Here is a 25,124-nt window from a genome sequence, read left to right on the forward strand (position 1 = left end):
GAACAGGATTATAATGAGTGCCGCCCATATCCATGTGACCCAAGCCAACCAATCAACAGTGACCAAACAAACATCCTATATCAAAACCAAACGCATTGCTATACGTTTCATGGCTCCTACACCAATTATTGTATTTTAAATGTTTCTTTAACTTGTTTTCCTTGAGTTAAAGTAACGTTTTTCCCAAGTTTCTCTCTGCCCAAATGTGAGGATGCCTCTAGTTTTGGCCTCTACCTCTCCTGATGGCAGCAGTGAAACTTTCATAATCACAAAGAGTGTACTTGAAGGGTTTTAAGCGAGGGTTAGAAACATGTGCCAGCGTGTTGTTCTTGTTGCACTGGATGTAGGGAAGCTGTGCTTTGGGCTGTTTTTCTGTTGCATTTTAAAGTATTTTGCTATTACATGATTATGCCACTTGAATGAAAGGGTAGATACTACTTAATATACTGTCAATGGAAAGAGATATTTGCTCTTTACACAGGACATCAGATGTGTTTTAGTTGTTAACTTTGGTTCAGCCATATGTCCTTACTTTAACCCACCCAATGTTTTCATGTTGTGGCGATAAGAACCAGCTGCACTGAGGCGACCAATGAGAATGAGATAAGCTGCTGATTTACATCCGCTCTGACCAATAGGATCACAGGGCACACGATGTTTATACCAGCCCCCACCACCGTACAAGGCGACTGTTTTGGTGAGTTAAGGAAAGTTCATTGAAATCATTTTGGGAGTTTTAAAGCGTTTAATATGAGAAGTAATTACACCAATTGTATGAATGTCACCCGATCTCGGCAGACGAGTTATAATTTGAAACTGACAACGTTTATTTTAGGTCTTAAATTGACTTTTTTCTGCCCTCTCCGTAAACCTTCATTGTTGACGTTAGTTTTTTTTTTTTAACTGCATTTGCGCAATACAATGGCTCTTCCAAATTCTTTAATTTAATGATATTTTCACGCCTAAAGTCTCTTTAATGTGGTTAATGTGTCGTTAACATACAGACTTTAAAGGTTTTTCTCCTTTTCGTCGACGTTACTTCTGTGTTTCTTTTGTTTCGTGACCGCAGATAACGCTGCTTCCTTTGAAGTGTATCGTCGTGTATTAACGTGGACAGCAGTTCCATTTAATAGCAACCCATAATATCACAAAAGTATGTCCATTATATGTGGTTACTGTCGTGCTTTTCACTTATTTTAAACGACTTCAGATGTATTATCGCTGCCCTTCTCGTTATTGAATGAATGGGCTTGTATGCGCATGCGTGAAATATTCTCAAAGTTTATCAACAAGAGAAGTCACATGACGAGAACATTGTGAAATAGATAAGAATGAAACGAGCTTTTATAACGTGTATATGTTTAGACTGAACTATTTCAACGTGTATACTCAATGTATATCTATTCCATATATAAACTGTGCTGTGAGGATGTGTCGGAGCTTTGAGTCTTTGGTAACAGCCCTCTGTGTCCTTATGTCACCCCGGACATTTATAGCCTTTACATTACAGCTCGCTGGAGGATCACATTTCTGTGTCAGTCTGTGACTCATGGCTGACTCATGGCTGATTCATAGCCAGTGATGTTTAGTATACATCGTCACATTTGTTCCTACAGCATATGACAGGTCTATTTCCTTTGTTTTGACATTTAAATTAAGCTATTGTGCAAATAAAGTGAGTGTTGTTGGCTATGCTCTGTGTCTGCACGTTTCAGACCATCATGGTGTGGGAGGTGGTGACCAGTGAGCCCACACATCAGAGCGGTGGACGCACAGGTAACACACAGCACCGTTAACAGGCATCTGTACTGTAGAATAGTGATAGAAAAATCCAACCAGAGGTACTCAGACTTTAAGCCCCCAATATATATATATATTCCAATTAAGCTTTAGAAATCAGTCATAATATCTTATCACGTCATCCCCCTAACAAAATATAAATCTTCAAACAAAATCCTGAATTTAAATGGAATTAAATGTGTCCCTTTAAAAAAAAATCTAGTTTTTCAAAATGACAACTGCCTCTAAAACTGTTTTTGAGCACCATAAATGTAGTTTTTGATCACTTAACAGCAACAAATATTGATTAAAGCAGACTACTTACATAACATATGTTGTGTATTATTGAAAGGATTACACCTATGTGTTTTCAATGATACCATACATATATAAGTTACTTACATGGCCACATTAATCTACAAATAAATTGTGAAATGCCGATAATAAATCTATTCTCCTATCCTGTTGTGTGTGTCTGGTGTTCCCCTCAGCAGTGGTGATGGATACAGGTGGAGAACAGTTACCTGAGCTGCTCTGCTGTGAGGAACGCCTCCCCTGCTCCCCCGCATTACCCACCAGCGACAGCTACATGGAGTACGGTACGTAAGAGAGAAGCGTGCACCTGGTTTCTCACAGCAGATGGAGGAAAAGCTTCAGTTTCAGGGCATGGTCACAGTTCAACTTTGGTACATTTCAGTCGAATGTTGTCTTGCCTCTGTGTGATAGTGCCTGAAGGCGTTATTTCTGGAGCAAATGTTTTAGAAATGTTTGTTTTCTCCATCTAGACGACCTGCCGGACCTGCAGGAGGTTCAGGAGGAGGCGGAGCCAGCAGTCTACCAGGTGGACGTGGGTGTGTCCCACCAGCAGCGACATGCACACACACACCCTCCTGACACACACTGGCTGACACAGCTGGCCCACATCGCCACCGGGCCTCAGAGCCCCCTGCTGCCGGAGCCGGCCCCCAGCAGGTACGTGGGCTGGACTAAGACCCCAACGTTAAATGTGAATAAAAGATGTAGTCTATTTGTCTCCCCATCCACGTGACAGATCGGAGCAAACAACTCATAATAAGTCAGGAAAAGGTTCCCTTCCTAAATATTCTAAATTCCTTTCACTGTTTGTATTGTTTTATTTCTCGTCACTATGTCGTTGTTAAAGCTATTATTGTGAAATAGGGCATTATGTGAATCTTGTTTTTAACTCCGACCCTGTTGCTGCTATAAACGCCGGAATTTCCCCAAGGGGATAAATAAAGTTCCATCTTATCTTATCTTAGTTATCTTTAAGGATTTTAGTTTAAAAGTCCATTTTAATAATTGAAAAATATATATTAAAATGTGACATTTAAGATTTGTATGTGTAGGCCCAACGCCCCAATCCATTGTTATTTGGGGAAGTGTATGGCTCGGGCATACATTTCAAAGTGTGTATTATATATGCAGTTGTAGAATGTAAACTGTTCCTCAGATTGTTGTGTGGACAGTCTTACATGCTGCACTCCCTCAGCCTGCATTCCTGTCCTGAGTCTGTGTCATTTGCAGCTCCAGCCTCTCCAGCCCCAGCAGTAATCTACATTCCTACGCTCGGCCTCCCCCCTCTCTCCCCAGCAGCACCCCGTCGCCCCCCAGAGGTCGTGGCAGGGAGCGCCTCCGCACCAGGGTACAGCTTTCTTTAGCTCTTTCTGAACACAGTGTCTGAGAAACACATCTATAAAATCTCCTTTATCGTTTTTATGTTACTTAAATAGACGGCTCACCTCAGACAGTAGAACGCTGTGTGTGAACAGATGTGCTTCATGTCCCCACAGAGGGAACCAGCTGTGTCCTCCAGATCCTCTCCGTCTGACGAGGAAGACGTCGGCTGGAGCTTCTCCTGCCCCCCCACCACCTGGCACTGCTTCCTCAAAGGTACACACACGTCTTTCACTGCTAGGAACACATGAAAGTGAGATTTTAGGTCAAAAGCTGTTGTTTATAACTCTTCTCTGTCATCAGGGACTCGTCTGCGTTTCCACAGTGGCTCAAAGGTGGACTGGCAGGACGTGGAGGACCTGGACTGTGCTGAGGAAGACTCTGGTGACGAGGAAGGATCCAGGTCTCTGAAGGTACATGATGTTACATAGACATTATGTATGATGCTCTAGTTCACTGGAAATGACCCATTACAATAAAGGGATTGTACATCATTTCAGGGTTATGGCCCCGAGGGTCTGCAGCTGGTGGAGCATTCAGAGACTGTGTTGTCCGGTCAGGCTGTGCTACAGCTGACCTTTGACCCCGGGGCGCTCGGACAAGCTGTCATGAGCGCCCGCTGCCAACTTGACCACCCCTTCTACGTCCGAAACAAAGGTAGGCATGATGAGAAAACACTTGAAAAGCACATCATACAGAGGATGAATTATCTTCCAAAACAACATTGCATTCACTTCCTGTTAGGGTGGTCGTCATTTCACCCGAGCCTGACCGTGGTGCACTATGGGATACCGTGCTATGAAATGGAGGTGGGTGATGTGTGCCTTCCTCCAGGACACAGAGAAGCCAAACACACCGACGACTCGCTGGTTTTTGACACATTTAAGAGGTACAAATCCCCCCCTGTTCCCAACCTCAAGCTGCTGATGAGTGTGTGTGTGTGTGTGTGAAATGTTTCCCTCTGTGTCTTCCTCAGTTACGACTTCACTCCTCTGGACTCCTCTGCCGTCTACGTGCTGAGCAGCATGGCCAGGCGGCGGCGTGCCTCCCAGTCCAGCGGCTCTCCAGACAGAGACGCATTACGAGGTACAGCACTTTAATGCAGTGAACAAAAACACTCTAGGAAAGGTAACAAAAGTAAACCTGTCCTTGTGATCACACCTGCAGACGCCCACAGTCCCGGCCCCTCCCCCTCTCCATGTCTCAAGCCAACCAAAACCCAGCAAGCCAGCGCAGCAGGAAGTAATAATGCCCCGCCCACTAAGTGCAAGCGGCCAATGAACGCCTTCATGCTGTTCGCCAAGAGGTTCAGGGTGGAGTACACACAGATGTACCCCGGCAAGGACAACAGGTAGGTGTGTGTGTGTGTGTGTGTGTGTGTGTGTGTGTGTGTGTGTGTGTGTGTGTGTGTGTGTGTGTGTGTGTGTGTGTGTGTGTGTGTGTGTGTGTGTGTGTGTGTGTGTGTGTGTGTGTGTGTGTGCGTGTGTGTGTGTGTGTTGTGTGTGTGTGTGTGTGTGTGTGTGTGTGTGTGTAGTACTTGTTGTGATGTAATACATGTGTGCGTTGTGTGTGTGATTTCAGGGGCGATCAGCGTCCTGCCTTTGGGGAAGGGCATGTGGAAGAAAGCCTGCAGAGGAGGAAACGGGAGCGTTCACGTGGCAGGCCAAAGCCCTCGCCTGACGGCAGAAAAGAGACTCCAACCAGACTGGGCTGGAAACGCAAACCGAACCAACTCTGTCGTACACACACACAGGGCACACCACACACACCACACCACACACAACACACAGCAGCACACAGACGCTTAATATCTGGGCTGCCTAATCTTATCCTCTGTGTCGCACCAGGGTTGTCAGTGAAATGAAGCTGGGCAGGAAGAGGAAACCTGTAGGCAGCACGACCACCACCACACACACACACACCACACACACACACACACACAACACACACACACACCACACAGCACACACCACACACAACACACAGCCACACAGCACCCACCACACACAACCACACACACACACACACACACACAACACACACAGAGATATTTACCCCCACAGAGCAAATGAACAGGAAGTGAAAGGAACAGGTGCTGCTCTCTGTGTGTACTCACTGGGTCGTGTACGAGTGTTGGGGGCTGTCCGACAGTCTGCTCGTGCTCTGCTGACTGTACGGATCACATCAAGCCTGTTGCTGATTGATTGGTCAGTGGTTTGGCCAGCAGGGGCGCGTACTGACGCACCTCCAACACATGGTGGTCCTGAGCAGAGAAGAGAAACACAGTCCTTGGAAATATTTTTTCTGATATTAGTCACCACTTTTGGTTTAACCATCCCAGTGTATGTTAACAGAATATGGTTAAGGTACAGTTATGTGTGTGGTTACTGTTGGGATTCCAGCGTAAGTACTGCACCAGAAAGTCTCCGTCCATTGGACAGGCACACATGCTCCTCCCCCGGAAAATGACACAATTAAACCCTCAAAAGCTCATTGGCTGGTCTTTGATGGCCAGGCTAAACCCACAAGAACCGCCCTCTCACTCCTGATGTGAACAGGAAACAGGAAGCAAATGTGATATTATGGACTTTTAATGGGACAACACTAGGAGGGGGAGGTCTCGAAAGACACAACACATAGTAGAATATCTATACTTTCCTTAAGTTGACGATTATGGAAAGCTGGCAATCTTGACGTCCCTAGACCCATTTTATAGCAATCAAAATGACTCATTCAAGGACCCAAAGTTATTGGAAAATGAACCACTAAACACGTAAGAAACAGTGGATAAGAACAGACCTAAAAATACTTAAAATGATGGGAAACTGTATTTGATTTTTTTATTCTTAGACATCTATTCCTGTAATTGAGCTACTATGCAGACAGCCACTAGGGGACAATGGAGATGTTTTGGCCCTTCTTTCAGAGAGCTGCCATGTCCATCTTTATATACAGTCTGTGGTAACGAGTGTTATACCTGGCAGTGTGTGTCTGGCAGACCGACAACAGTGTGTGTGTCGTGTTCCCAGATCAGTCTCCAGAAGTCTGCCACCGTGCTGTCCAGAGGAGTCTGGCTCACCATGAACTCCTTACTGTGGTGATGTCCCTGTGGAGAGAGCAGCAGCAGCATGAAGCTACCAGCACAGGTTGATGTCCCAAAAATCTAACAACACACTTCCTGTTGTCTCACCAAGACGTAGGAGGCGTTGATGTAGCCGGTGGAGTTTGACTCTGAAGCGCTCAGACACACTCTTGATCGCTCCACTGCACAAAAACAAAAGACAGCTGATCACTACATGGGTGTGCACCTCCCCCCCACCAGGGTGTGATACTGTGTCTCGCACTAGTTTTTCTATGTCCTATATATATATGTTGCACTGTTGGAGAAGCCTGTGACCTACGTTTTTCTACACTGTAGCTAATTTGCTAATGACAATAAAGCCTTGAAACTTGAAAATGAACTTGTGTGTGAACAGGCTGTGGGCTCACCAGGCATCAGGGCCCGGGCTCTGTTCCTCTCAGCGTTGCCGTCCCTCAGGGCGGTGCTGTAGTCTGCATGCTTTGCCTGGCGCTGGCTGATCAACTGAAACAAGACAGAAACATGAGGGTACAGTAAGTGTCGGTTTAAACGCATGCCTAAAATGTAAAGAAGTGTTATGGTTCGGGTTTACCTTGAACTGTTTGTCCATGCGCGTCCTGCCCGATGCCCCGGGGGTCAGGAGGTCAGACACGTAAGTGTGAAGGAGGTCAGAGGTCACCAAGGTGCCACGGCTCATGACGGCCTCCACCAGAGCGTCATTGGATGAAAACGTACTGCTCCTACCAGAGAAAACACAGAGATACGTTGTTCTCCGTGTGTGTGTGTGTGTGTGTGTGTGTGTGTGTGTGTGCGTGTGTGTGTGATAGTTCACTTACCTCCGTCTGAACCAGGAAGTTCCTCTGCGTCCGAACGTGTTTCAGGAAACCGAGAACGTTCACAGTGCCCTGCTCCTGGATCTGCTGCAGCATGCTGTCAATCACTATGTAGGTTCCTGTCCGCCCTACACCCGCACTGGAATCACATATCAATGAGTACACACTACGTATGTATATGAAATAGTAGCAATCTCATCGTAAATCCCCAGTTTATACCTGCAGTGTACGAGGACGGGTCCCATCTCCTGCGTCCGCGCCCTGGAGGACGCTCTTATGAAGGACAGCAGAGGCAGAGTGTATTCTGGGACGCCCATGTCTGGCCACTGGGTGTAGTGGTAATGTAGGACTGTGTGTTCAACTCTCTTCTGAGGAGCCTGGAGGAGGGAGACAGTGTTATTATGCGTTTGTGTGTTTATGTGTGTGTGTCTGTGTGTAAGACATACCTTATTTGTGGTGTCTCTGACAGAGAACGTCCGCAGAGTGTAGTAAGCCAGGGCGTTGATGCTCTTCAGGGTCACCTGGTACGCCCCGTATTCCTCCTGGTTCTCCTCGGGCCAGTACTGCTCACATTTTGTCTGCAGACGGAGGACAACGATTAAAACAGGAGCCATTGAGTAACAGATGTTTGTGTGGGTTGTATTTGTCTATTCTACAGTATTGCAATACTAAGTGTTTGTCAACAGCTTTAAAATCAAAACTGCCCCACTTGTTAAAAATCTGCTCAAAGATTGGTGGTCAACCCTTTCAGAGACTTTATGACTCAGCATACCATAATTACTTAGTGAGGCTGTCCAACAACATCATCTCTGACCCAAACCATGTTCTGAACAGCGAATAGGAACTGCTACCATCTCATCGGAGATACAGGGTCCAATAAAGTCAGACTGAAGCATTCCTTTGTGCAGCAGTCAATCCTAACAGTAAATACAGAGCTAACTCCCAGATCAAATGCACGCTAAAGGTCTTTGAGCATGCTTTGTGGCTTCCTTCCTTGTTTTTCTTTCAAGCCACTAGACGCCTTAAACAGACATTTTTAACTCGTTTTCTTTCCTTTATATTTCTTACAGTTGAAGATTTGCTTGGCCTCCGACGGTTTGGATGATGTTATGCGATGTGTTTGCTCAAAATAAAATAACAAACTTTTACACATGCAACAAAGAGAAGAGGCCTTTACAATATTCAAAACAAATAGGCCAAACTCAAATAAAATAACAAACAACTTAAGTATTCTTTCTTATATATATAACTTAATAACCTAAAGGATAATTGGACGGTTAAAAACTGTTCCTTGACGGTGTCTTTCTAGCAGGTTGCCCATCACTGTCACTTTAGAGCAGGCGCCATGGGAATTGTAGTCTTTTATAGTGTGTTGACTACAGACAATTAGGTGGCCTTTCTTATAAAAAACGAAATACTGGCTCTGTTTTTCATGTATTGTGTCGTGATATCTGTCTATGTTGATGTTACACATGGAGCTGCTGTGATGCAAGTCCAATTTCAGACTTGATCTGACCGTTAAAGTATTATCGTATCGTATCGGGACAGCAGCAGAGTGACGCCCTACCCGTCCTTTCTCCTTGAGGTTGGTGATCATGACGATAACGCCGATGTTCTGCTGCCAGATCATCCTCCAGAAGTCTTCCCTGCTCGCTCTGAGGGGCCCCTGAGCTGCGATGTAGGCCCTCGTCCGCTCGTAGCCCTGCAGAGGAGAGCACGGGTTTAAAAGACCCACCTGACCTACGACCTGCAGCCAGACTGCCTGTTGACATACTCACATCCACAAAGTTAGCGTTGATGTAGTCTCCACAGCTGGCGTCTCTGTCTAAACTGCTGGAGAGCTTGACTCGACTGTGGTCATCTGGGAGAGGAAAGGGTTATTCAGCTTTATCCCTGCTTTGATTCTTTTACAATTATTCATAGTCATATCTAAAAATGTTGGTTTGACTCTGAGTTAACGGCATCCAACAGGAAGTGTACGTTTTCCTCATTTTAATCCAATTTGAGACATCTTTTGCTGTACTCACGTAGAATACTTTACCTACAATGGATAATATTAAACTCAAACAATAAATCCTAAATCCTGCAGAGATGAATGTTCTGCTGCTTCTTGCTTTACGGTGCCGAGCTTTATACGTTTGTGTAGTGTTGTCTGTGTGTTCTTTTTAAATTTGAAGCTTTGACTTTTAATGTACGTACCTGTTGCTTAGATTGTATCTCTTCTACTGAGTTAATATATACTGTAGTGTATAGTACTGGTTTGTGCTTCACATCTATCCTTATACAAATAAACATAGCAGTGGAAATAAAGTGTTGAACAGTGAACATAGTGAACAGGGACATACAGGCCAGGATGTTGATGTATCTGTTCTTGCTCTTGTTGTCGGGGTGATTGGAGCTATCTGCAGTGATGCCCATGTCCACAGTGCACGCCTGCACCTCCTGAGAAACAACATTAAAAAAGATGAAAACACAAATAAGACTAACATATATAACACAAAGAAGCTCAGTCGCTCAGAGAAAGCTAAACATGCTAATTAGCACAACCTATACTGGAGTGGATATAGTGTTTTTCTTCTGCTTCCTTTTTTTAATCTTTAGTGTTACAATACAAAGTCAAGCATCTACAGGGAAGACAAGAACAAAGAGACAAATAGGCCTTTGGAAGGAAGTTGTAACAAGCATTACACATGTTTTGATATGGGTGAAAGCATCAGAATTGGGTGTGAAATTAAAGCACTCATTCGGGTAATATTAAAATGCTCAATTCAGCTTCATGTAGAGACTGATACTGCTGAATGGAACCCGATTCAAAGCTCATATTCAACACAGATGTGGGAGGACAAGCTGTTGCAAGGATGCTAGGATTTTATTTTCATTCTTCTAAAGGGATATTAGCATCCTTGGCTCCAACTCAGTTTGAAATATGTCTGTAAATGAGCTTGTATACATACTAAAATCTGAAAGCCCAACTGCACACAGTCCTTACTAACTTAAACTAATATTTCAAATCAAAATCAAAATGCCTGAACATTACTGACAAACTAAACATTTCATTTATATTTATCAAACAGCATATTCAATATCACATCTGAAATAAGCTGGGAAAACTGTGTGTGTGTGTGTGTGTGTGTGTGTGTGTGTGTGTGTGTGTGTGTGTGTGTGTGTGTGGTGAAGAGGGGGGGTTAGGGTGATACTGCAGGTTTCTTACCTCATAGGATTCTTTGACAATCTAATGGAGGGTGGTGAGGATGCAGAAAGCACGACGATGGAGGTGGAGGTGGTACAGAGTGGAAGAGGGGGGGACAAGATGACAGACAGACAGACAGACAGACAGTCAGACAGACAGACAGGGAGTCAGTGCAGGTACAGGAATATGGGGTTCACGTACACACAGAGGGGCGTTGCTAAGTGGTAAACAAACAGATATGAGCGGTGAACTCTTGAGCATGTTAGCCTTGGCTTAGTATTCTGCACTGTATAAAGACTGATGGTCGAGCAGCTATAGAGAAGGCAGAAACACTGACCATTACACAGCAGCAGTATTCTGTCTGTGTGTGTGACTCTAGAGGGTCATGCCAGGAAACAGGGGACGAATGTCATGCAGATGGACCTACTGTTAAAACTCATCCATGTCAACTCTTCTAAAATACGTCACAACATTACAGTTATTTTTCTTATCGCTAACATACTTTTGTTCAGGCTGTAATCACATTTTCAAAACACAAATAAGATCAGTGTTTGGATTCGGGATAAATACAATTCATGTTGTTTTCCCACATTATGCAGTCTTTTAACACATTTCTAAAATGCGCATCTTATAAATATTGAATTGGCCCTTCAATAGTGTTTTATTTATCAGATCGTTTACAGACTTTTATCTTCATGGTTAACTGTTTTACTTTCTATTTTGAGACGTTTACAGTCTATAATTGTTTATATTCTACTCTTTTTAATGTATACTAATGTGCAATGCCTTGTATTTTGATGCTGCTATAACGAAAACATTTCCAAATTTGAGATCAATAAGTATTTCTTAACTTATCTCATATACAAAACCTTCAACACATTGTGTTCTCCCCCCATTCTGTACTTTCTTACAGTTTTTCTTTTGAGAAATGAGCTAATTGTGTGATGTGTGTCTGCAGCTGTTATGAGTTTAGATACAAGTATCTAAAGCTAAACGCTTCTTTAAGATGTGTTAATCCTCCTCAGAAAACATTTCTAAAACCTCTTCACTTTCAGTATAAACTGAGATTAAGCTTTTACCAAATATGTCTGGGATGAACACTGCTATGGTTAATACAAAACCCCCTTACTGTTTAAGTTACGCATATCACTCTCCTAAATGATGCTCCTAAAGAACATGATGTTGATAGAGGTATGGAAGAGCATTAAGGAGCTATCTACAAAACTGAGAGACCCTCTAATTTATGCGGTTGATCCTTTCTAAGCAGAAACTCAAGGAATCTCCCACTGTGTCTGTCTGCTAGTTTATATTCCCGCCCTGAGGGAAAGTTCACAGATATTTTGATGACTGAAATACTTTATTTATAAGGATGTACACACCTCAAACTCCTTGGAGAAAGTGCTGGTGGTGTGCAGCTCCATGACGTGCTTCACAAACTGCTTCACTGTCAGTGGCTCGTGACCGTCTGCAAACAAAGACCGAGCGTTAAACTGATGTTCCACATTAGTGTTTGATGTCGAAAGGATAATAAATGTGTGTGTGTGTGTGTGTGTGTGTGTGTGTGTGTGTGTGTGTGTGTGTGTGTGTGTGTGTGTGTGTGTGTGTACCTCCAGTAGACGAGTATGCCCGTCAGTACCAGCAGACAGAGGATGGTGAGAGTGGAGACGACGGCCAGAGGAACGACTGTCCTCTTCTCCCTCTCCAAACCTCCGACCAGCCCCACCCGAGACTCATGGCTGCTGTTGCTGCCCTCTGAGAGAGAGGAGAGAGGGAGGAGGGATGGGGGGGGGGACAGAGACACAAAGCTCAGAGATCATGTCAGTGAATGCATCTCTACAGAATCCATGGAAACTGTGCATTTGACAATGATACTGTATTAAATTATGGATTATATGAGTTACAAATGTAATTTACTATAAACAAGTTAATATAACTATATCCATCTACATTTTGATCACAACAGTGAGGCAGCCTGTCTAGTTCATGAATTATTTCCATACTGTTCCGCTTCGAACATGACACACCATTCACTTTTCATTCCTTGCTTCTTTTGTTGGCCACTTGGGGGCAGCGCAATATAATGGCTTTTGGGTTAACACAGCTTGTGCAGTTGGGGGGTAAATCTAGTCATTTCATTCCCTGTTAATGTAAAATGTTTTTTTGTGTTGCCTCTAGCAATTATACAGCTCTGTCCCTTTCTGCTAAAGAATAGCAAAGTAACATTTACCTTCCTTTTCCTGCTCCTTGGCCTTGCTGCCGCCTGTCAGTCTGAGCAGAGGGACGAGCCGCCCAAACAGGGGGCTCCTCCCAGCATCAAACAAAAACCCCTCCTTACTTGAGTTGTTCTGCAAACTCTCTCCAACTCCAGCTGCATGTCTCATCTCTTCCCCAGCTCCTCCAACGTGTCCTTCCAGACGTCCAGTCGAGTCAACGGGACTCAAAACACTTATGCCTCCACCTTCTTTATCATGTCCACCACCACCACCACCACGGTTGTCTTCACTGCTGTCAAACAATGGGCGCTCTGCTGAAGTTTATCTTGACTGACAGACAGCTGGACACCATCTCTTCCTTCCTCGCTGTCTTCTCTTTCATCACCTTCGTCACAGCCTACTACTTTGATTCTGTCTTCACTTACTTTCTTTCCTTTACCCTCTCCATCTCCAGCACCTTCTGCAGAACCGCTGACGTCCTCAGGCCAGCTTGACACAAATTCATCCCCACTGCCGCTCTCACTGTATATTTTCTTCCTTGCAACAGCATCATTTACTTTCTCCTCCAACACTTCACCGCCTGTGGAGCTATTGAACTGTCTCTCGTCTGTTTCACCATCCTCTTCCCTCCCTCTCTGAATCCCACTGTTGTGTACTCCTTCTATCTTCTCTTCCTTCTCCCAATTTAGCTCACTTTCACTCTCCTTCATTCCTCTCTCTACCTCTGTTTCACACACTTTTTTGAAACTTATTTTGCTCCTTTTCCCACTACCATTGACCTTGAAGCTGATCATTGAATTTAAAATAGTAGAAAGGTCGGTTTGGAAGGTAGTGACTCCATTATATTCCTGATTGATGAAAAGTCCAGAGCCTGATCCACTGTCCTCTGCTTCTTTATGTGTGTCCGTCCCCACTTCCTCGTCATGGTCAAGATGTATCAAGATCTTTGAACCATGCTGAATCGCACCATGAGACTCCTTATGAGACGTTTTTAAGGCATTTCCTTCTACTGTGTTCGATATGCTACTCAAGTCAGAGCAGAGAAAGTGAGGTGGAGGAGTTCGGAGGGTTCTCTGGGCGTAGACGCTGGGGGTTGGTGATCACTCTTCTAGAAGTGTGAGGAGAGTTTGTTAAACCAGAGAACCGGTCAATAGTTGAGTCCTCAACCTTGAAAGTGATGTTCTGCAGAAAAATCCAGAGTAAAAAGTCTGCAGAAACAACTTTTCCAGGAATGTGTCCTTTCAAAATAGGTCCGCCATGCAAGGAAGATGGAAGCAAAGGTAAGAATTGAACTGAACCCAGATATCGTGCACACAAGAGTTGAGATAATCAGAGTTAATGACTCAGAAGAATTGGTCGTTTTTTTATTTAGTTTCTGAAGAAATTTCATAAATCAACTTGTTGAAGACAAGGCACATTCACCATGAAGTAACCCTTCATTTGGAAGCATTGAAAACAACCACCACCAGAAGGCGCCATTGAGCCACAGAGAGGAAGCAGACCCAGAAAAATAAATCCCAAAAGTAGAGTAGATGCAAATCACTGAGCCTGGGGACTCCAAATGTGACCTCATGTGGAGCCCTAATAGCTGCGAGATTTGAAGAATCGTTGAGCATATTTCATGATTGAGCCAGCGGCTGATTATCATTCTAATCATCACCAATGCCAGTTTATTACGGTCGACCGTCATCATTACCACCACCAGCATAATCCACATCCTACCGCCATGCTCACAGCGCACGTGATGAGCATACTGGGCTATTAGAGGAGAAAGACCATCATCCACCGCAATCAAGATCTGCTGTCTCTACCCTCCACAAACACATGTATTTGTATTGCTTTGATAGAGGAAAATCCATCAGATAATAGCAATTTTTTTCATAATTATGTTATATATTAGTTGAGATCTTACCATTCAACATGGGCTGGGTTGTGTGCACGAGCCCCCTGAGGAGAGAGGAGGTGGTGAAGGACTTGTAGAGGGACTCAGCCAGCGTGTTGCTGGGGGTCGCCACCCGTCCTGTGATCCATAGTGGCGGGGGGGCGGAGGACACGGAGGTGCTGGTTTGTGGGCGAGGTTCGCTAACGGGGGCGCGGCTGTTTTCAGAGGAGAGCGAGACTTTGACCACGGTTTTGACCACGGTGTGAGCTGTGGGACAGGAAGCACATTAGGATTACATGCTGAGATGCACGTTGAGCCACAACAGGAACCTGAAAAGGGCTGGGAAACATCTTTACCAAGACCCTACTGTACGTGACCTAAGATGATGTAACTACATGAGGGGAAACAATCAGGGCATTACATGAGGATGGTCTGTCGAGGCATGATGTATTGTAGGATGTCATGTGAAATGATCTAATGAGACATCACATGATACGTTATATGAATTAATGAATTCCATTTTTTTATACAAATATGCCCAGCCTGCAAAATGTATATAAGCCAAAACCAGTTTACTTAAATAAAAGTCCTTAATAAAGATAAACAATTTGAGAAATTTGAAGAAAATTGCTGACTAATGATACTTCAGAAATCAGAGTGAATACTAGTAAAATATTCCAACACAACTTTTTTCTGGGCTTTTGAGACAGCAAACATAAACAGATCAAAAGTGAACTTTTTTTCTTTATACTTTTTTATTATATATTTGTATTGCTCATTCTTACTTTAACTACTTAGCTGTTTACATTATTTATTAATTACATTAAGGAAATCTAAAACAGGACAGGTTTAATTTAACACACAATTTGGTATGGTAATCTAAGCAGCACCAGTGGAAGTACAAATCTTCAGCAGGTCCATATTCTAATATTTATGAGCATAAACTCTTCCATGGCAACAGCAAGCAATGTTTCTGGATGAGGAATGGCGATCATACCTGGCAACACAGCAGCAGCAGAGCTGTTGGTTCCTCCTGGGGAGTTGTTGACTGTGTCTTCATAGAAGATATCGGTGATGTCCTCCACAGGGGGGGTGTAGAGGTCCAACGAGGGGGAAGGGATGCCATTTTCTGCTGCTTGGTCTGTTGGACCTTGATCCCCTAACTGAAAAATGAAAATGAGAGGGTTATTTTATATATAATAGATTGCCTTTCCATCGTGAGCGCCAGTTGTTTGTTAATCCAGTTAAGGATGCAGGAAATGGAGAGAAAGTGCTAGTGAGCTACCTGATGTGGCGTCACCGACAACGAGGCCTCTTCTGTGATCTGCTTCCGAACTGTTGGCGGTGTGGTTGCCCAGGCAACTGGAAACAGGAAGCCCGGTTGTTCAGTTACCTCGCCTACCCATATTGCCCCGTTGCCATCAAAACTTGGATTAGTACGCGGCTTGTGTGACGGAAAATCGCTGTCCTCGTAGATCCAGTTCTGATCCATAGCATCGGGTTCAGGGCTGGCCCGGCTCGGCTTCTTTCTCACAATCGGCTTGATTTTAGTTTTTCGTTGCAGGGCGGACTCAGAGGGATTGTCTGGGGGTGGGCGGGGGGTGACCTGCACCGGGAGGTTCTGGTACACTCGGGTCTGCTCCACCGGGATCTCCTCCACCGGGCTGTGGTCCTCCGCCGGATTCTGGGTCTCTGGCGGCGCTGATTTGGCTTTAGATTGAACCTAACACAAGAAAAAACAAGCAGTGCTGAGTGTACATAAGTCACAAGATTTAAAATCTAAAAATGAAATGCCTACATGGTCAGGGTCCATATATTATTTTCTAATGCTAATGGAATCCATACCAAATTAAATTAAATGAAAATTCTTATGATAATGCTGCTTTTTTTGGTGCATTTCCAACATTAAAATTACCTCATAATAAAGTAACTTTTGGAGTAGGAGAGGAAAGGCTGCAATGCTCCTCTAAGTGAAAACATGGTAGCATTACAGTCTTTTTTTAATCTCGTCCATAAATGCTAGAAAGTCTCAAATCCTCTTTTGTTCGGCTCACTTACTGAAAGGCTTCGATTTGCATAATTACAATCATTTGCATAGTAATGAGGTTCAACGATATGAATGAATATAGAGTAATCTATCTAAATGATTGCCAGCGTGCAGAGCGGTGTCAGGTGACGGCCCTACCTCTCGGTTGCCTTCCAGACCTTTGGAGACAGCGTCAGAATCAGAATCACTTTCTAAAGAGAGAAAAGGAATGAAGACAAACTGAATAACAAAGTAGTAAATGGGACGGCATTGTGGGAGTTTTCGTGTGTTTCGTACCGGGGTCTTCTAATGGCATGTCCACTATAATCTGGTCACTCCACCGCCCTCTGAGTCCATTGGTGCAGACAGCGACCACCTGAACGACGTAGCTGCTGTTGGCCAGCAGGCCGGGGATGAAGGCACCCTGGGGAGACACACAGCTGCATGATAACATCATTCACTATCTCAGGGTCCCTGCAGCTTCATGTAAGTTAGATTCAAGTCTTTTTGGGGACTATTTAATGACTTTATAATCACTAAGATGTAGAAAAAAACCTTGTTGAGATTGACACACGACAACAAGCCTCGTTTGCATCACCTTATACAAAATACTGGTTCAATATTAAAAAAAAAACGTCTACCTCTCCATGTTGTTCCTAGCAATCGGGCGACAATTTAAATGTTGCTATCCTAATATTTGTGACAATAATGCAAGAGGCATTCTGTAAATCAAACAAAATGTAGACTTTAACAGCCATTTTAAGACTCTGAAATGCAATGTCAGAAAAAAACCAATATCCTTTGTCCCGTTTCTTAAAATGTGTTACACTTTAATAACCAGGTAAGGCCTTATTTTAGATTTCTGAATTCAATGCCTTTTAAGACTCTTTGAGGATCCACGGGAACCCTGTGTTTAAAAGAGGATGCTGCGGCAATAAGTGATCTTATGATATGATGATATTTAAGTTTGGTGTGTTATTTTCATTTTTGGTAGATTTGGTCCAATTTGCATACAACTCCAGCTTGAAGAGGCAGTACTCGACATTTCGAAGCTGCAGCACTTGGATAATTATCTGTCTCTATTCTCGCTTCCTAATTAGTGCATGCACTCTCAATCGCAGTGGGTGGTGTTTCACCTGCCTTTCGGTCAGTGGGGGGGTTAGTTTATCATGCTGGTTGTTTCTTGGTTAGTGAGCAGGTGTGTTTGCCTCCAAAGTGCATACATACCGTATGGAGGTCATTTTTTAAAATAAATAATTTCAATTTCTTTGTTTGTTTGAAATTACCTGAACCCCTCCAAAAATACTTGCTGATCCCAGGTTTGAATATCTCTGAATTACAAATCCTATAATAGTAAATGTAATAATAGTTTGTTTGTTTCCTATCAGACTCCAAATATTTCCCATTATATTCTCTTAATTCTTTTTTTAGAGTTGCACATGTCATAATAACTAAGTGTGTAAAAACCTCATGACTGACTGACTCATACATTTTCGAACAGAATGCATCTCTATTGACAGTATTTGATTTATAATTTAGTTTTAACTGCATTATAAAAGTGTGTATAATTTAAAAGAATGATTGATGCCTCTCATGAGGTTTTCATGCACATATCAGGCATGCTGACTAATGGGGTTACTTTTTTCAGTTGTTTATCTGTGTTGTATGAGGATGAATATTGACGACTAGGTCCACTAACTCGAAGACACACACACACACACTCTCACACATGGTCACATTGAGGGATGCTCAGTGACCTGCTAAGCAGGAAGAATTGATCGTCGCTATGAATCAATTGAACCAGATCCCAACAGCAGTCACAATATGAGAGTGGATGGTTGAGAAGAATATAATAAATGACGTTTGAATATTTACTGCAGCAGAATAGGGACTGAATTGATTATGTAGACGTGGATTGTACCATTCCAGTTTGGACTGTAGATAATAATTGTTAAATGACAGTCAAAGGTGAGTGTAGCAAGCTTCTATCAGCTCAAGGTTAGTTTTAAGGAGACGTTTTGACACCACTGGGATGACATTTAAACACACTTGATCACCAAAGGAAAACCACACGAGGAAAATGTAATTACTGTGAGTTCAAAATACAACTTGTAAACATCATGAACATCGCCTGATATAAAATCATGGTTGAAAGGCAATCATTATGAATTTGCTATATCTCATGTCTCTGTTAGTGAGAAAACATCCTGCTATGAGCATCCCGGCCACAAACTAAAGGTGAGTCTTGTTGTCTCTGCTTTGCTGATCTGTGTGACATTAAAGGTAGGGTAGGTAAGAATGGAGAAACCAGCTAGAGTGAGCTAGAATTTGAAAGTACGCAGCCGAAAAAAATCTGCCCCTTCCTTCAGACTTCCTTACAGAGCCCCTCCTCCAACACACACGAACGCGCACATGACCAATGAGGGCATCATCTAAAATGTAGACATTAACAATTATTTTGAGACTTTAAAATCCTCGTTCCCATTTCTAAGCATTTTTAGGACTTTTGAGAGGTTGATTTAGAACATTTGAATACCAATTAAGGCCTTATTTTAGAATCAAATGCGTTTTAAGGATCTACGTGAAGCCAGTGCTAATATACTTATTGGTACTATATTTATATAATACTGTGAAAAGAGCCATTCTGTATACTAAGTACTTTTACTTTTGATGCACATTTTGCTGATAATATTTCCGTTTTTCTATTACTACCAGTAACATTTCATTACTTTTAATTGGTTTGATAAGAATCTAAGTAATTTTAAGTGAGTATATTCAAATTCTTGTGTCTTAACATCATGTAAAAAAGTTGCAGTTTTCCAGGTAGTTTAAATAGATAGCGGACCATTTACATGCACTAGTGTGTGCTGCTTGTTAGGGGGTGTTTTGTGTTTAGTACCACGTCCTGATCCCCGTCCGTCCTGTACTCCTGCCTGCTCTGCTCGCGGCCCTGGAGCCTCTGGTAGGTGACGGTGTACCAGTCGATGGTGGTGTCGTAGACCACGCGGGGACGCTCCCACATCACCACGATGGTTGTGTCGTTCTGGGCATCGGCCTGAACGTTCTCCGGCTCCGAGCTGCAGGCTGGAAATGGCAGAAAGAGGGCAAAAATAAATGAATATTGATTAGTGTGGATGTGATGCAGGAAATTCAATAGAAATCCTGAACGAAAAAGGTGGACACTTAATAGCAGTACATTGACGCTGCATGTAATTTAATACAAAATCGACCGTATCAGAAATGGAAGAAATAAGGATGCATTTTAAAAAGCCCAGCTCAACAGGGGAGTGTGAACTGAGTGGGAGGTGTGTCCATTTGTGTGCAGGGGTGCATGATATGTTACAGCTGAAGAAGACCCTTCTCTGAATTTCTCAATACTTTCAAAGGGAGCTGCAAGATAAATTGGCTGCGCTGAGAGGTGCAGGAGAACAGAATAACAAAGAGAAGCTCCCTAGCAACCCAAAAGACATGGAGAGCGTTGTGAATTTTATCTTTTGATTATCATGACTCGGCTGAACTTGGAGGAAAGTGTTACAGATAAGGAGAAAGCACAAGATGGGCAATATTTTTCACTCAAAAAATAACATTAATAATGTAATATTCATATTTGTGCCTGAGGGGGATTCATTTCCCCCTTGACGACCAAAATGTGGTTTAAATGTGATGGGTTGAAATATTTAGAGCTTTGGAGAATAGGAGATTATGGGTTGAGCTCATTAAAGCCAGACAAGAAAGAATTTCTTATGCTAGAAAATCTTAAAATGCTGTTTCTGCTGGGAATGAATAATGTTGATGATTCAGATTTGAACTGAAACTCACTGATGGACATGACTACTCAGCTAAAAGACTAAAAAGTCAAGGGGAATGAATACGGAGAAAATGTATTCTGTTCAGTGTTATCTAGTCCATGAAGGTGAACCCAAAACGGTAATCGGGAAAAAAAATACTGTAAATGATAAACTAGTAACCAGACATGTGACAGACATGTAGCATTGCTCATAGACCAAGAGGTAAGATGCCTGCTTTAGTGGCCTCCTTTAATGATAACATTGGGTGATAATGGCAATGGCAGTTTTCCATTGAATTTTAGATTACCCGTTAGAAACACCCGTTTATGATACTTAGAAATGTTTTCCAACAGGATAATCTTCACATATGTATTTATGATATGACATTAAAACCTTTGAATCTTGACATATTAACACAATCTTTATGATTTTTGAATCGCCAGACAAAAAACGCTATCATTAGGCTATAAAGGAACTACAACACGGTCACATGACTTCACGTCACCATGGCTAAGCTAAAGGCGGAAAACTTTTGGCGAGATGACGTTTAGGCGTCTCAATTAGTCACTTGTTAGCAACCTTCGTTTTTAAAACACATAGAAGCTTCAGAAATTCACTAGTAGGTTTTTACTGATATATTTTAAGTCGTGAAACAAATGTGAAAATGTCTTAAGTGTGTGTTAACCACAGACTTCATTTCAGGCTTCTAACAAAAAACACACGAGGGATCCTGTAGTGCTAAAATGCTAACTCAATCCGGGTTTGAGGACTCATTCCTGCAACGCTTTGAGAAAGTGTCTTAAACCTGCATTCTTACTTCACTTGACTACAGTTGTCAGATAAATATAGTGCAGTGTGTAAACATGAAAGCAAATTGGGAATGAGGAAAGGGGAACTGTGAACTTAAATGGGGGAAGGCGGAACAAACGAGCAGAAAACTTTAAGCTAAGGGTGTTTGGTGACGTACTGGGTGTGAGCACGTCCTCCACGCCGGTGTACGAGGCGAACACCTGACCCATGAACTGCTGCTGCTCCCGGAAGTTGTTCTGCAGGTAATCTGTCAGGATCACATATCCAGCCTGCTCCATGGTCATCACGTCACAAAACACCTCCAGCTGCACACAGACGGAGAGAGACAGAGATGAGAAACATGCAGATGACCACATAAACCTAAAACCAGAGAGACAGCTGCTCCATTTTTAAGAACATGTCATGGCTTGCAGACCCAGTTTTTAAATCATGCAAACACAAATATGCTCAAAGAATATTCACTTCCATGACCTCACTCGCCATTAACCTGCTATATTATTGATGAATATTACACAGAGGATTTCGTTCAAAGTGTCCGTTCCTCTACAGAGCTTGAAAGCCTTCATCATGGAATCAAGCTGCAGTAATGCTATGAATGGACTCGGGGACAGGGTTTCATCCCACAGGATATAAGCTTTGAGAAGTGTCACCATTCATATTTAGTATGTCCATAAAACACTGTGTGTGTGTTTGTAGCCCTTATATCCAAACATTATGTTTATTTTTTACAGCATTTATTCTACGCTGTACTTTAATTTTAACTTTTTCTTATTCCTGCAACTTACTTGAGCCATTTTGTCTTTTGCACTATTTTACTGCATTATTACAAGTATATTATGTGTTAGTATATAGATAGATAGAAGGAGCGTGAGACTTAAGATTTGCATTGTTAAAACTGCATAATACAAATAAAGCCTTTGGCTCAACACGTCACGAAATGGGAAATAATTAGCTTTAACGAAGAGTGGGATTAAAAGAACAATAAATATGCCATGTTGTGTTTTTGGTGGTATTTGGTTGTCAACCTATTTTTGTTTGTGAAATGTTGAAGTGATCCTACTGACTGTCTTTATTTATTCTGTTTTTTGTTTTTTTTGTGAGATGGGAATGTCCTCTCCTATGTGTTATTCTTATGTCCATGTTAGTGTCTTTAGCCTGTACAACACGTTTTTTATTTTTTTATAAACTTTAAAAATAATAAATACAAATAAAGCCTTTGAATCTTTGAATTCTTTGTTACCAGACATATCACCGCAGAAATACTTTTTGTACGTTACATTTTGTGCACAGCTATCAAGATGATGACCTAACAGAAAACGTTTTTACTGTATACTGAATACAAAAAACATTATAGAGAGGCGAAGTCCCGCCCACCTACTTCCGACCCATGGGACCTTATTTCGGAAAAATTATGTAATGAAGTCAATGGGGAGAGAAAGATTATCTTTCGATCCCGTTTGAATTGTGCCACGAATTACACATATGATGTTTGTCAATCTTAAAAAATAATTTCCATGTCAAAAAAGTCACAGTTTGTCGTAAAACTGTTGAAATATAAGACTATGAAAAATACGCAACTAGAAAGACTAGAAAGACTACAAATCCCAGAATCCCGGTCCCGCATGCTGGCTCTTACGGAACCGACTAACTCCCCTTGTGTGTATGTACAGCTCTCAACATGCCCAGACTTGTTGTGATTGTAACCTCTTTTAATACTTTTCGCCTCATTCTGAAAGAAAGAAGTGAAAAGTGCCAACGTGACGGCCGTCTTGGTGTGTGGTGCGAGACCAGAGATGTAGTTCATTGAGCGGTTTCACACAAAAAAATGTGTTACTTCACAGTTTTACTACACTTTTTATTATTTTGACTTGCAAAATTATCTTTTAAATTGACAAACATCATATGTGTAATTCGTGGCACAATTCAAACGGATCGAAAGATAATCTTTCTCTCTCCATTGACTTCAATACATACTTTTTCCGAAATAAGGTCCCATGGAGGTCCCCCGGAAAGGGGAGGGACTTCGCCTCTCTAGATGTATTATGATCTTTACATAACCAAAAACAAACACACAAACCCACTGACCTGTGTTTCTGATATGGCCACAGGCTGTTTGAAGAGGATCCATTCCACTGTTTCCGAGCATGGCGGTGCCGTTAGTGAACCGTTGTAGATGTAATATTTATCCGTGTTATTAGGCAGCAAGGAGCGCAAGGTGAAGGCTTCAATCGAGCCGCTCTTACCTGTTGAAAAACAAAGTCCCATTAGTAACAAAATGTCACAACAAATATCAAATGTTTTATCCCAAGCTGTAAGACCACATGGTACTCGGCCTTTACAAATGTCAGACTGTAGGTCAAGTCTACCTACGTATCTTGGTATTCATTGACGCAGATCTGTGACCTTTTATAGTTTTATAATTTAGCAGAGAAAAAAATAATGTTTTGAGAAATCATGCCACTAATATCAACCTCTCATGTTGGCTGATAAACTGACTTTAAGCCCACTAACGCGTTATTCTTTTCCTTTATTAGATGTTTTTCCCATGATAGTTGCTAACATTTTCCATTATTCTGTTTCTTTCGCTATTGATTAAAACCAGTATTCTTCTAAAAACTGACAGGACCTCCACCTACTCTTATTTAAGAGGGTAGGACATATATATGTGTACCCAAGTTGTGACCACTGTACTGTATGTGAAGGAGACCTACCAAACCTGCTGACAGTGTTGACGGCCTCGATAACAGGACTGAACTTCTCGTTGTCATCCAAGCTAATCTGTGGAAAACAATACGAGTAAAATATGAACCATTAAAGGAAGCAGTGGGGATTCTTGTCTTTTAATATTCTGCATTCCAAAAGCATAGACCTCGCTATTGGTGAACAGCAATCCTAACCCCCAAAGTTAAAGTTGTCAAGCATTATTGTGTAATTTGTCGAAAAAAATCCCACACAATAAGAGTTATACATGTTTTTTGTGCAAAATATATTTTTGTAAAAAGCAAGTTACGAGAAATAAAGCCAGCCACCTACTAATTTGTTTAATTAATTTGTGTTTTTACATAGTTGCAATCAGTTAATATACATTTTTCAAATATAAAAACTCTATAATATTATACACAATTAACTCAGATTGTTGTTTCATTTGCCAAGTCATCTTTACTAACACACGGGGGAAATCATCTCCTCTATGAATTCAGATTCACTTTTGAAATTGTGACATCCACTAATCCCCCCTTAAACTTGAATTTCATCACTTAACAGTTTATTTTTGTTGAGAAGTACAGACTGATCTCTAAATCTGGCTGTGAACCTACTTCAAAGAGCACGGCCAGCGCAGCCATCCTGCCTCCTTTCCTCACAGCATCCTCCAGACTGAGGAAGGCTGGATCGTAGCAGTAGATCTGCATCTGAAGGAGAGCAGAAAACAGACAGGTAAGCTGCCTTTCATTGGCAGACACAAATATAACTGATACATGTGTTGATGCTGTGTGTTTGCTTACCTCCAGAGGATATTTCATCCCGTTCAGGCTGTGTTCAGACCCATCTGATGATGCATTGCAGCGCCCCCAGTGGAAGCTGATTGTACCGACTCGGAACCTGGAGCTCAGCCCGCCTCCGCTCACAAAGAAGTCCCCTTCCACACTGATGGACACTGAAAAACACCAACAAATCATGGGCTTTGATTGATTGGCTGGACGTTCAGTCTCCAATACTCAGCTTTGGTGGAAACTGCTTGGCCACAGGGCTAAGTGCTTTAGTAAGTAAGTTAGTAAAGTATGTAAGCAAGTAAGTAGGTAATTAGGTGAGTAAGTAGGTAAGTAAGTAA

The 25,124-nt window shown here is 42.4% G+C and overlaps 2 protein-coding genes across 4 annotated transcripts in view; one reads left to right on the forward strand and one right to left on the reverse strand.

Moving 5' to 3' along the window:
* pik3cg (phosphatidylinositol-4,5-bisphosphate 3-kinase, catalytic subunit gamma) overlaps positions 1-25,124 on the reverse strand; it is a 113,325-nt gene that overhangs the window by 32,914 nt on the left and 55,287 nt on the right. The window lies entirely within an intron of this gene.
* On the forward strand, positions 631-5,424 carry LOC104967043 (HMG box-containing protein 1-like). Of its 3 annotated transcripts, none has more exons than XM_010796416.1 (13): positions 631-697; positions 1,716-1,776; positions 2,271-2,378; positions 2,565-2,751; positions 3,325-3,442; positions 3,591-3,690; positions 3,778-3,887; positions 3,975-4,131; positions 4,219-4,363; positions 4,451-4,560; positions 4,642-4,825; positions 5,057-5,210; positions 5,322-5,424. In XM_010796416.1, exons 2-13 carry the CDS (start codon positions 1,722-1,724, stop codon positions 5,331-5,333), a joined length of 1,440 nt encoding a protein of 479 aa, XP_010794718.1. In that variant the 5' UTR covers positions 631-697; positions 1,716-1,721; the 3' UTR covers positions 5,334-5,424. The 3 variants fall into 3 exon arrangements, with proteins under 3 accessions (XP_010794718.1, XP_010794719.1, XP_010794720.1); XM_010796417.1 differs by having other exon boundaries at positions 632-697; positions 2,274-2,378; XM_010796418.1 differs by lacking the exon at positions 1,716-1,776 and having other exon boundaries at positions 640-697.

This window comes from Notothenia coriiceps, unplaced genomic scaffold (genome assembly GCF_000735185.1).
Source record: "Notothenia coriiceps isolate Sejong01 unplaced genomic scaffold, NC01 NC01_scaffold00037250, whole genome shotgun sequence".
Taxonomy (NCBI): domain Eukaryota; kingdom Metazoa; phylum Chordata; class Actinopteri; order Perciformes; family Nototheniidae; genus Notothenia; species Notothenia coriiceps.